We start from the raw sequence: 12,923 nt of genomic DNA on the forward strand, positions 1-12,923 counted from the left end.
CGAGGCCCGGGGGCTTTACGTAGAGCACCGCTTTCATTAATTTAAACAAAAATGTCGAAGGCTTTCACAGGAATGCACAGCAGTTCTGCACTTGGAGCCAGAATGTTATGTGGCGATTGTGCAACCAATTGGATTCATCGCAGGGGCATTTGAAGTTTCGTGACGGCTTGAAACCATTTGGGGGGGGGGGGATTTATATATAACGATGTTTTCCCCTGCACTTGTCGCATCCGCGCAAGCGTGCACTGATGCAAGCGCGGCTTCTTCCAGCAGGCGCTGCTGACTCTTCCCTCCATCAGCGCGCCCGCCTTGACGCGCAGCAGCCGCGGCACCTCCCCAACCGCTCTGTCACTTTGACCAAGAACCTGGATTATACAGCGAGCGGTTCCACCCCACCCCAACCCCACCCTCGCCGAATGGCTCCTTTTCTCATTTTTAACGCGCGCGGACGCGGCTGTGAATATTTGACAAGTTGCGACTGACTCCCCGGGTGGAAGAATCGAGCACAATGGGACTGAGGTCGTGCGGCACTTTTTCCCTTTGGCTTGCCCTCCTCCTGCACGCCAAGTTTGGGGCTCGGGCGGGTGTCGGTCCCGCGGCGGACAGGAGGTTCCACCGCCCCGAGCCTCGCTTCGGAGTCTCGCTGCAAGTTTCGGACGTTAACTCCGAGCAAAAGTGGCGTGAAAAGGCGGGACTTGGGAACGAGCCACCGAAAACCGAACCCAAAGACGCATTTTCTGACACGAGGCACGTGCGTAAAAGGAGCGCCCAGGGGGTTTCCGGCTCTCGAGCCGAATCCCGCCGCGCGGGCGACGAAGCCAAAGGTTCTTACCCGAGGCAGAGCGACCCCCACCTGGACACCTCCACCTTCGCTCTGTCGGGGGATTCTGCGCACAACCAGGCGATGGTGCACTGGTCCGGACACAACAGCAGCGTGAGTTGAAGCACTTTGCGCGCACTCGACCGCGATGATCACTTCGAAGTCTGGATTTGAGATTGAATGTTGATTTTTTTTTTTTTTTTTTTTTTTTTTTTAAATTGGTATTGTGCAAAAAGCGCATTTTGAAAGGAGCAACACGTGTCGTGTTTGTTGCTCTGGATGCAGCATTTAATGGCACGTGCTCACCAAAACGGGGGCCATTCCCGTGCTTAAAGGGAAATTGCTCGGGTGCCATCATTTATTCCAGCTCGACTTCAAAATGCCCATTTAACCCCCCCCCCGCCGCCTGAATTATGACAGTGGAGTTATGGTCTGGCAGGTGTTTGGGAGGCAATCGCGCTCCATCAATTATGGATGGAAACAATCAAGCGGCGTCTCTCACTGTAACTCCAATCAAGATGAGAAAGTTTGACCTTTGGGGGGGGGGGGGGGGGGAATTCATCTTCGTCAACGGGGGGGGGGTCCACTTGAGTTTGATGGCCCGCCCCGCCCGCCTCCGCGTGGAGAGTTGTACTAATCCTACACTATTTTATTTTTTTTAAAACGACACTTGTACAAATAGAAGGGAGCTCCTCTGATGCCCCACCCCCCTCCCGGTAGTCGCCAATGCTCACTGGACACAATTGTGTGAGGCAGCGACATTAATCAAGGGGACCACGTCGGAATGTATCGGTGGCCTAGAAATGGGTAAAAATAGCACTACGTTATCCCCAAAATGCAAATATTACTTTGCAGAACTGAGATATCCTTAGAACCCATCCTTGTGGTATTCACTTTTGAGGTTTATGTCCTTTTTACATCCCCGTTGATGCAATCCCCCCCACACACTCAATAAATCCTTAAAGAGCACCTGATATGATCTGATTAGCGGGCGACGCGGTGAAATATGCGGCTGCCGTGAGACAGTCTTGAGCAAAGATGGCCCTTTTTGTACCGTGGGACAGCGCTCACTGGATCGTCGCTGATGGGCTTGTCACTCTCTCCGGCGCATAATTTTAGATTTATGCACTCGGAAGCCTTCCCGCAGTCCCGAAAGTGCTCCCGAGGCTGCGGCGGGAAAATTGATGGCATTTTACGACTAGATGTCGGAGATCCGGCTACATCCGATGTAAATGACTGATAATATATCCAATCTTAAAAAAAAGGGGGGGGGGGCATTTGAAGGAAAATTACTTCATTGCGGTGGTCCGCGCTCTACTTTTGGGGGGGGGGGGGGAATCCTCTGATGTTCGTAAAGATGGGATGTGATAGCTCGTGGGTGGCGCGATTGGTATAATGGAAAAAGCGGTTCAGATTTGATACCAATCAGTGCGCAAATCGGACTTTCCGGAACGGTGTGATTTCTGGGATTGTTTGCAACATGAAAGCATCGTGACTTTAATTGCGTTGGTCCGGCCTTGATTGAAAACGGATCACGGACTCCCTTCCCCTGCGACTTCATGCTTAACTGCGTGTACCAGGTCTCAAGTAGGGGTCCATAACTGTGTCTTAATGAACAGGCTCCAAAACGGGACTCCATGGGGGCAATTATTCGACCCCGGAGGTGACTCATTCCACCTTTGACAGGTCGGAAAGGTCCACGCTCTCGAGCCGAGTCTCAGGGAAACACAAGCGATACTGGAATCCATTTGACTCCGACGTATTTTATTGTTCATTGATATTGATATTATTCCGACAAATGAATCAGGTTTTGATGGATCTCGACGTGCCTGAAAACACACCAATATTTGCAGGCCAATGAATCCCGATGAAAATGTATGTAGTGGTTTGCATATTAAGACCCCGAGCTATCTATCTACAGAACCACTAGAACGTTAGCCACGTATGCTAGGCAGAGGCCCAGTAGAATAGATCCAATTATTTTATTTCATGTCGACAGTTCGACATTATTTTCTCAGGCAACAAACTCGTCGGGGCGTCCGCTCCCGGATGCCAAGTAATGAAAGTAAAAACCACTCTGGCTCCATGTCGGGTCCCCTGTCGTTTTGGGTCCTCCATTGTGCTGCATAATGTTCCCATCAACCATTATCGGTTTACTGTTCTAATTTAATGTCGTGCCGGTTAAGGGATGGAGAAAAGGAATATTCTGATTCTGATCAATTTGGAGAGAAAATATTGCCCTGGTTCTGGTCCTGAGCACAGAGCGAATTCTATGTGATCATCAAAATGATTGATGACAAATTGATAAATCATGGGCATCCCTTGTGTGTGTGTGTGTGTGTGTGCGCTGACAACACAATCTGGAAATATCGCTCATGATATGAGCTCGTGTGTGCTACTAAATGTGTCAAGAAAAAAAAAGGCAGCAGTTGGCTGCTGATGTCTCGCTGCCTGAATCAATATTTCAATCTTCCGCTTCACTTCGATGTGATATGACCCATGTGGCTTTCTTAATTTACGTTTTATTTTTATTTTTTTTTTCGTTTTTAAGCACATCAGCTCATGTGGCTCTCGGGGGACTTCGTTGACCCTCATCATCCCTCCCTCCCTCCAGCTGAGAGTTGGGTAATCATCATATTATTGGCATGTAACTAAATTGCTGGTCCTGACGGGATTTGGCCGCTGCTCCTCCTGGAAAGAAAGCAGAGCGGCAACGTCGCGATGTCGATAAGGACCAAGCCTTATTGATACCCTCGCCCTCCCTCTTGGTTCTATTGCCACAATTACACATTTTATGTCGCACTAAAAAAAAAAAACAAAAAGAAGAAGTCCGCACGTCTTTGGGATGGAGCGTCTTGTCCTCGTTTTGTCCAAAGCTGAAACGAGTCGAAGCAATCGAGCAGCTCCGTCGTCCGTTCTCTCGCCTCTCCAGATGAGACTTTTCGGGCGGGCCGTTATTTGCCGCATGTAATCGCGTTCTTATGAATAGACGATAACAGGAGGTTGGGAAATGGCAAGGCACTGGAGGACACCTGTGTTTAAAAGGCGCTTCATTAGACAGACGCCGCGTTCCATTTAACGGCTGCTTGCACGGAGGCTCTTTGATCCGTAAAATCAAATGGAAGGCGATCCCAATTCGCACAGGCCCTTGACCGGCGTGTCGGGGTTTTTTTTTTTTTTTTTTTTGCGGGGATGATGGGAAAGTGCATTGAACGCCCCAAAAAAAACAAAAAACAAATCCTTTTAGCCTAGTTTTTCATCTTAGGCCATTGATGGTATATATATTTTTTTATAATTTCAGCCAAAAGGTATTATATTGCACCAGATGTTGTGCACACGCTTGACCTGAAACCGATTCAGATGCTGAATAGTTGAAATCAGCGACGAGCGCTTTGAATATTTTAACATTTCCCTCCTGTGGCTTCCTGTAATGGAAAATTTGTGATTGTCATTATCACGTAGTTATGGCGGTGATATCACTGGCGGTGATACTGTAGAGGACGTATCGTAAGTAATGCTCAGTCTGGAGACACTTTCAGAGAAGTAACAACCATAAAATATACAGTGTACAGTTGTCGCTATCAAATATTGTTAGAATCTATTATTAAATCAAAACAGTAGTTGATTAGATGATGAACACAGATGATGAGCAACAGTATGGTTTCATGCCTAGAAAGAGTACCACAGATGCCTTAGTTGCCTTGAGGATGCTCATCGAAAAGTACAGAGAAGGTCAAAAGGAGCTACATTGTGTCTTTGTAGACCGAGACAAAAGCCGATGACGGAGTACCAAGAAAGGAACTGTGGTATTGCGTGCGGAGAAATATGTTAGAATAGTAAAGGACATGCATGAGGGCAGCTGAATAGTGATGAGATGTGCCGTAGGTGTGTCAGAAGAATTTAAGGTGTAGGTGGGACTGCATAAGGGATCCGCGCTGAGCCCCTTCCTGTTTGCGGTAGTCATGGATAGGCTGACAGACGAGGTTAGACTGGAATCCCCTTGGACCTTGATGTTCGCAGATGATATTGTCATATGCAGTGAAAGCAAGGAGCAGGCGGAGGAACAGTTAGAAAGAAAGGAGAGGAATGAAGATTAGCCAAAGTAAAACAGAATATATGTGCATGAATGAGAGGAGCGGAGGAGCAAGAGTTAAGCTCCAGGGAGAACAGATGGCGAGGGTGGACTACTTCAAATACTTGGGGTCAACAATGCGGAGCAATGGTGAGTGTGGTAAGGAAGTGAAGAAACTGGTCCAAGCAGGTTAGAATAGCTGGCGGAAGGTGTCTGGTGTTCTATGTGACAGAAGAATCTCCGCTAGGATGAAGGGGAAAGTTTATAAAAGAGTGGTGAGGCCGGCCATGGTGTACGTATTAGAGATGGTGGCACTGAAGAAAGAACAGGAAGCAGAACTGGAGGTGGCAGAAATGAAGATGTTGAGGTTCTCGCTCGGAGTGAGCAGGTTGGATAGGATTAGAAATGAGTTCATGAGAGGGACAGCCAAAGTTGGATGTTTTGGAGACAAAGGTTCGAGAGAGAAGAAGACTTCGATGGTTTGGACACGTTCAGAGGCGAGAGAGGGAGTATATTGGTAGAAGGGTGCTGCCGGGCAAAAGAGTGAGAGGAAGACCAAAGAAAAGGTTGATGGATGTTGTGAGGGAGGACATAAGGACAGTGGGCGTTAGAGAGAAAGATGCACGTGATTGGCTCAGATGGAAAAAGATGACACGCTATGGCGACCCCTAATGGGACAAGCCGAAAGGAAAAGAAGAAGTTGTTGATTAGATGATCGATCAATTTAAACACTATTCCATTGTGTAGTTTCCCCCCAATAACTACCCCAAAAAAATATAGCTCATCATATTTATTCAAAATTGTAAAATTGACATGGATGTCAAACTCGGGATAGATTTTTGTTGACGGACACCAACGACGTTGTCGTCATCATGTTTGACAAATTTATGACGTTCAGGTTAAAAGCTTCGTCGTTCCACATACTGTAAACATGTTTCCAATTCCAGTAACGCCTCCAGCTGCGCTTTTGCACATTGTAGAAAATAAATCGGCGATTGACCACTCGTCCGCTGTGCTGTCACAGGGCAACATTAAAACAAAACAAAAAAAAAAAATATGAATAGGAGCACTTTGTGCCTAATCCTCGAAAGCTATACTTGACTCTTGAATGGTGCTCGCCAAGCAGGGCACCGAGTCGTGTCATATGTGAGACTTAAAAAATAAAAGATTGCTATAAAGATCCATTAAACTGCAACTGTGACAGGTTCCCTGCTGGTCGGTCACATCGCAGGTGACGCGGGTGACACTACACGCCGCCCTTTGCCGCTTAATCATCGGCGCAATCGATTGCCGGCCCGACTTTGGAACCCTGCGAAATATTCAAGTCCGCTAACCCTCGGAGACAAAAAGCAACTAGCGTCGCGTTTCTATCATATTTTACTTCATCGAAACAATCCATAATTACATAAAATGTCAAGAATTAAAGTTTTTTTTTCTCCAAATTCCATTTGCCTCAATTCAATGGACATTGCACTGCTCCTTCTGGACATCAGAGGGCAGTATAATAGAGACACACAAATATAGATAGATATAGAGATAGATAGACAGACAGACAGACAGACAGACAGATAGGACCAGGGAGAGAGAGAGAGCTAGAGAGATAGAATATTGTGTTCGAACACCGTGGCACCAATGCTGTTTGATAGCCCATCTATGTCATTTTTCATTGTTGGTTAGCATCAAACGACCCTTTGGCAAAGCTGTGCAATTATTTTCAATCCACAAAGCGTTGCTCATTTGATATTTTTTTGTTTCGTCGAGGTAATGCCACCGCTGTGTCAAGATACATATATATTTTTTTGGGGGGGAGTTTGATTTGTTTTTTTGTCTCCCTGACCCATTACGGCGGTTCTTCCGGCTGTCAGCGCGGCGCACGTGTTCATTAATCCAGCCGCCGTGGAGCCGGCGAGGCCCCGCTGACGGCTGACGGAAACGCGTTCCGAGCGAGAGGTAGACAGCGGGTGAGCGCAGCCGAGAGGGTGGCCCTCATTTTCCGGAGTTTGCCGCGCTTTACCTTGAAGGTGCTGGCTTCGGGTTTACAGTGACCCTGCCTTGCCCCCTCCCGGTCCTCGAGAAATCGTTCCAAAAATACTGTTTCATTACGCCCCTGGAAGCACATGCTCGCAGTCCCTTTTTTAAAATTTTTTTTTTCCCATGAATCATTCGTGCCGGTCGGACGCGTGCATGCTTTACGTCAGCGTCGTCTGCACTTAGACTAGTTTTAGCCCAAAGTGCATATCAAGGTCTACTTTCAATTTGGCATTTGTTGCTTGATTTGCCTCCGCCTCGATGCTTTTTTTCCCTCCTTCAATTAATTAATCAAAGCCACAAAGCGGGCGCAGAACGCGAGTTGACAAGTTTGCATGTGATTAATTAGTTTCATAACGATTGGTGGTCGGCAGTAACTCTGTGATTAGGTTGTGAAAACAAATTTATGCGTTATTTTGATTGTGGGGGGGGGGGGGGACTTGGGAGTTTGAAAGTCACATCAGGAGAGGACTTGATTAACGCTTGATGAGCGCTTCTCTGCGTTGCTGGATTTACACTTCCGTACCCAATTTTATATCAATTTTGTTTTGACTGTTCATCTCAATGTACATTTCTTGACACATTCATAACAATAACACTGCATTTATCATGGGGGGGGGGATACATTCCATAACTGAACACTGTATATTTAAAACAGGAAAAACATTGAACTGAACCGTTCTATAAAGTCTACTAACATAAAATGCTAAATGCCATAGATGGGCAAATGGATCTAAGTTTCAATCCAATCAATCAATTTTCTTTGTCGCTTATCCTCACAAGGGTCACGGGGCGTGCTGCAGCCTATCCCAGCTGTCAAGGGGCAGGAGACGGGGTACACCCTCAACTGGTTGCCAGCATCGAGAAACAGACGCACTCACAATCACACCTAGGGGCAATTAAGAGTGTCCAATTAATGTTGTATGTTTTTTGGGATGTGGGAGGAAATCGAAGTTGCCTGGAGAAAACCCACGCAGGCACGTGGAGAACATGCAAACTCCACACAGGCGAGTCCGGGATCGAACCCGGGACCTCAGAACTGCGAGGCCAACGTGCCGCCGTTTGTATTCAATATTTCGGTAAATCTCCCTGACATGCAGAGCACAAACGCATACAAACATCATACCACAAAATTCATTTTGATATATTCTCTCCCGTATGTTGCAACTTGTCTGTGTAGAGCGCAAACAATAAACCGATGTAACGGGAGAACCGTAACAGAAATATTGAATATTACGCAGCGTTTCGTTACTTTTCCACCGTTGTTTAAAATGAAGCTAACCTCTACATTACTCCACTGCCTCCCATTTATAATTACAGGTATTTTGCTCTTTGAAGGCTCTAATGTAGGATATTTGGACCAAATTTAATTGTCCATACCTGTCAAGAACCTCTGGTACGGGGGCGGACCCAAATGCAGGACTTCGAGGCGGAGGCATAATGTTCAATGCGGTTTATTCCGGAAACTGGGTCATAAGTGGTGTAGCAGTCCGACGAGGCAGAGGTACAGAAATGCTAGGCTAGGCGGGATCCAAAAGACATGCAGCAAGGTCCAAAGACTATGGGGCAAATTAACAAACTCAACAGGACAGGATCAAAAAGGCCCAGAATCGCCCCTCTTGACAGTGGCCAAACCTTGCTCATGACAACACCTTTCTATAGTTTTAATTTCAAGTTGATCTTCTTAAGCGTTTATTTGGGTGGAAGTGTAAATCTCACGTGGCACCGTGGAGCAGCTGGTAAAGCCTGTGTTGAGTTTCCATGTTCTCCCTGTGCGGGTTTCCTCCGGGCACTCCGGTTTCCTCTCACATTCCAAAAACATGCAACATTAATTGGACACTCTAAATTGCCCGTAGGTGTGATTGTGAGAGCGGCTGTTTGTCTCCATGTGCCCTACGATTGGCTGGCAACCAGTTCAGGGTGTACATCGCCCCCCCGCCCGATGATAGCTAGTATAGGGCTTCAGCACTCCTGGCGACTCTCGTGAGGATAAGCAGCTGAGAAAAGGAATGATAGAATTTATTGCAACTTCAGAATCAGAATCAGCTCTAAATTGCCCCGAGGTGTGATTCTGACTGCAGCTGTTTGTCTACATGTGCCCTGCAATTGGCCGGCAACCAGTTCAGGGTATACCCCGCCTGCCTCCTGTCCGTTGACAGCTAGGATAGGCTCCAGCGCTCTCCGCGACCCTCGTGAGGATAAGCGGCTAAGAAAATGGAAAGATCAATTTGTGTCTCTAAATTGCCCCTAGGTGTGATTGTGAGCGCGAATGTTTGTCTCCATGTGCCCTGCGAGTGGCTGGCAACCAGTTCAGGGTGTACCCCGCCTCCTGCCCGTCGACAGCTGGGATAGGCTCCAGCACTCCCCGCGAAACCTCGTGAGGATAAGCGGTGAAGAAAATCGATGGATGGATGTGTCATATTAACCTTGTTATCCAGCCCAGCGCGCGATTCGCATTTGCCGTCATTTTTAAAACACGGCACACGTAAGTTTGATGTGACAAAAACCATTTTTTTTTTTTTTGGGGGGGGGGGGGGGGGGGGATGAAGTGCAACCTAAAGCGCCGCACAAGGCTGCAGCGAAATCACTGATGATGACGGAGAGCTCCCTGACACGCAGTGACACGTTTTTAAAGCCCCACCGCCAAAGTTGACTCAATGGCTTTCTCGGTCGGAAATCCTTTAAAATGACGGGTGGCTTTTGTTTCGAAAAGCAAAACGAGTTCATAAAAGGAGGGTGACGGATATGGATCCAAGGTTATTGAGATACGATGGCAACATGTAAATCAAACGCTTTTGTTGCCGAAGGATGTGACAGACGCATTAGCCTGACGGATGATTATTGGGCTAAATGGGAATCTTCATCAATAGGGATACGACAACAATAATAACCCTAACGTATGACATTTTTTTGTAATTTTTGGCCCACCGTGGTACATCTAAAAATATTTCTTTAGGAATAATGTAAAGTCAATTACAGTGGACCCCCGCATACTTACTGTTTGGCACCCACGGACTAACGCAATTTGCAGAATTCCATCCATTTTCTTAACTGCTTATCCTCACAAGGGTCGCAGGGAGTGCTGGAGCCCATCCCAGCCGTCAACGGGGCAGGAAGCGGGGTACACCCTGAACTGGTCGCCAGCCAATCGCAGACCACATGAAGACAAAACAGCCGCACTCACAATCCCACTTAGGGGCAATTTATCCATCAATCCATTTTCTTTGCCGCTTATCCTCACAAGGGTCGCGGGGAGCGCCGGAGCCCATCCCGGCTAACAACGGGCAGGAGACAGGGTACACCCTGAACTGGTCGCCAGCCAATCGCAGACCACATCAAGAAAAAAAACAGCCGCACTCACAATCACACCTCGGGCAATTTTGAGTGTCAAATTCACAGGTGTCAAGCTCATGGCCCGGGGGCCAGACACGGCCCGCCAGACGATTTTATGTGGCCCGCAAAGGCAAACCATGCGTGTTAACCTCCATGATTCTTGTTCAAATCCAGACCAAAATTTCAAATTGCCATCTCATTAATAATAACAATGAGGCATTGTGAGCATTTTTTGTGTTCCCAAACAACAATAGTTGGAAAAACCTATTCCCCTTGATTTCTGATTCCAAAATTAGTTCATAAATTCCATGTGGAAATATGATGAGGCGGTCAAAGATTTTTATGGTTTCACAGCCATAACGACCGAATGAGGGAAACCAGAACTCCAATGTGGTCCTTGACAAAAACAGAGTTTGACATCCATCCATCCATCCATCCATCCATTTTCTTCACCGCTTATCCTCACGAGGGTCGTGGGGAGTGCTGGAGCCTATCCCATCTGACAACGGGCAGTAGGAGGCGGCGTACACCCTGAACTGGTTGCCGGCCAATCGCAGGGCACATGGAGACAAACAGCCGCACTCACAATCACACCTAGGGTCAATTTAGAGTGTCCAGTTAATGTTGCACGTTTTTGGGATGTGGGAGGAAACCGGAGTGCCCGGAGAAAAACCCACGCAGGCACGGGGAGAACATGCAAACTCCACACAGGAGGGTCTGGGATTCAACCCGGGACCTCAGAACTGATAGGCCAAGGCTTTACCGCTGATCCACCGTGCCGCCAAGACGCAGAATTTTTTTTCTTTTTTTTTTAAACTATGTTGTTTTCATTGTGCACCAAAAGCGCAACAGTTTGTGTTTCCCGAGTTCTGGTGTGACGTCACACGACATAAACATTGAGCTTCCGAGTTCACACCAGAGGCAAATTTTTCGACAGACGACTTTTGGTTGAACGGCAAATTGTTCCACTTCGTGTCATTAAATAATATAACACTTTGATTGTACACCCGTGCAATATTAATGCTCCAAAGGGGCGCGTACGTGTCGAGTGGACTGCTTTGCTATTCCTGAAAGTGTCCGTTTGTTGGGGTCACCGTGTTCAAGCGTTGCGATTTGTGCAATTATGACTGGTGTACATGACGATCAAGGTTATTATATTTCTTTAATCCATCCGCCAGGGAGATTACTTTTTCATTTAGCTTTTTATTTGTAACTTCCTCTCTGTCTCTCTTTTTTTTTTGAAAGATATTTTTAAATAAATCAACCTGGACTTTTAATGAGTTGGCGCGCTCCTGCATTATGCGCCCCTTCCATTTGGATGGAAATCCGCACACACCGACTGATGAAACCTCAGCTGATATGAAATGATTCGCACAAAACGTTAAACCGAATTTGAACGGAAATGCAAAATGACTTTGAATAACAAACGCCATCCGTCGATTAAAGCTGGAAGTGCGTTTCTCTCATCGAAATGAGATAAAAATGGGCACGTTTTACCGTCAAACTGTCATCGATGAGCTCGGGGGGAAAAAAAAAAAAAAAAAATCTTTTCCCTTGACAATCGGAACCCTTCAGAGCTTTGCTTCGGTTGTTTGTCTGCAGACTGATGCAATTGCGTGCTTCTCTGCAGTTGTATTCATGCAATTAGTCAAATGAAACGCCCCGGTGAAAGTAACGCAATGTATTAGGAGGGGAAAAAAAAAAAAAAAGTAGGTCAGCCTTTCTCAAAACAATTGCTGCCCCCCTGAATTATAAAGCAATGTGACCAACACCCTGTGAACTTCAAAACTAAAACGACATTTTGGAAGCGCCGAATGCGATTGTGCAGTTCTTCCAACAACAACAACAACAACAAAAAAAAAACACAGCAAAACACCGTCTGAACGAAATGAGATTACGCTTCATGTCGGTTCACCTTTTTTTAAGAGTCAAGCCAGTTCCCCCCCCCCCCTCCCCCGCTCCTCTTTGCATAATGCAAATAAGTCAGCCAGAAAAACACAAAGCAAATCCATTTGGCTTCTCTGCTCTGAGGCCCTCCGAAACGTTTTGACTGAGTTCTGTTCAATGTCGCTAAAATGCTAAGTAGGTTGTACCTGGGAAAAAACAAAAACAACAACAAAAAAAAAAACATCCCTTCAGGAAAGTCACTTTAAGGGGTTACGTCGTCGTTGAGAAGGCGACTTCATGGATTTGTTTTCACAATTTCAATCCGTTAAAGGGTGTCCCACTAACATATATTCTTTTCATTATTTTTTCGGCCTACAGAGTGCACCTGGTTACAAAAAACTGTACATTTGTAAAGGAAATACCATTTGGTACATACGTACGCCGCAGCTGAGCAAAAGCCACAAGTGCCCATTGAAACCTGCATTGAAACACGACATATTTAGAAAGACACACAGAAAGAGTTTAATGCTAGCGCTAACGCTAATGCTAGCGCCGCCTTAGAGCTAACGCTAGCACAAATGATAGCGCGGCTTTAGCTCTAAGACTAACACTAATGCTAGCGCGGCTGTAGGGCTAACGCTAGCACTAATGCTAGCGCTGCTTTAGTGCTAACGTTAATAGAGCCGGTTAAAATAAAACCGGTAAATATCACTGAGACACGCCAGTAACACAGCAGCAACACGCTAGCACGGCGCTAACAGGGCCGGTATAAGTCACTTCCTC

At 46.6% G+C, this 12,923-nt stretch overlaps 1 protein-coding gene across 1 annotated transcript in view; it reads left to right on the forward strand.

The window, feature by feature from the left end:
• Positions 1-508: 508 nt before the first annotated feature.
• sorcs3b (sortilin related VPS10 domain containing receptor 3b) overlaps positions 509-12,923 on the forward strand; it is a 63,657-nt gene continuing 51,242 nt past the window's right edge. Inside the window, exon 1 of the mRNA XM_061837741.1 lies at positions 509-934. Within this exon, the coding sequence (XP_061693725.1) occupies positions 509-934 (426 nt within the window). The remainder of the gene's footprint in view (positions 935-12,923) is intronic.

The sequence above is a fragment of the Syngnathoides biaculeatus genome, chromosome 12 (assembly GCF_019802595.1).
Source record: "Syngnathoides biaculeatus isolate LvHL_M chromosome 12, ASM1980259v1, whole genome shotgun sequence".
Lineage (NCBI taxonomy): Eukaryota > Metazoa > Chordata > Actinopteri > Syngnathiformes > Syngnathidae > Syngnathoides > Syngnathoides biaculeatus.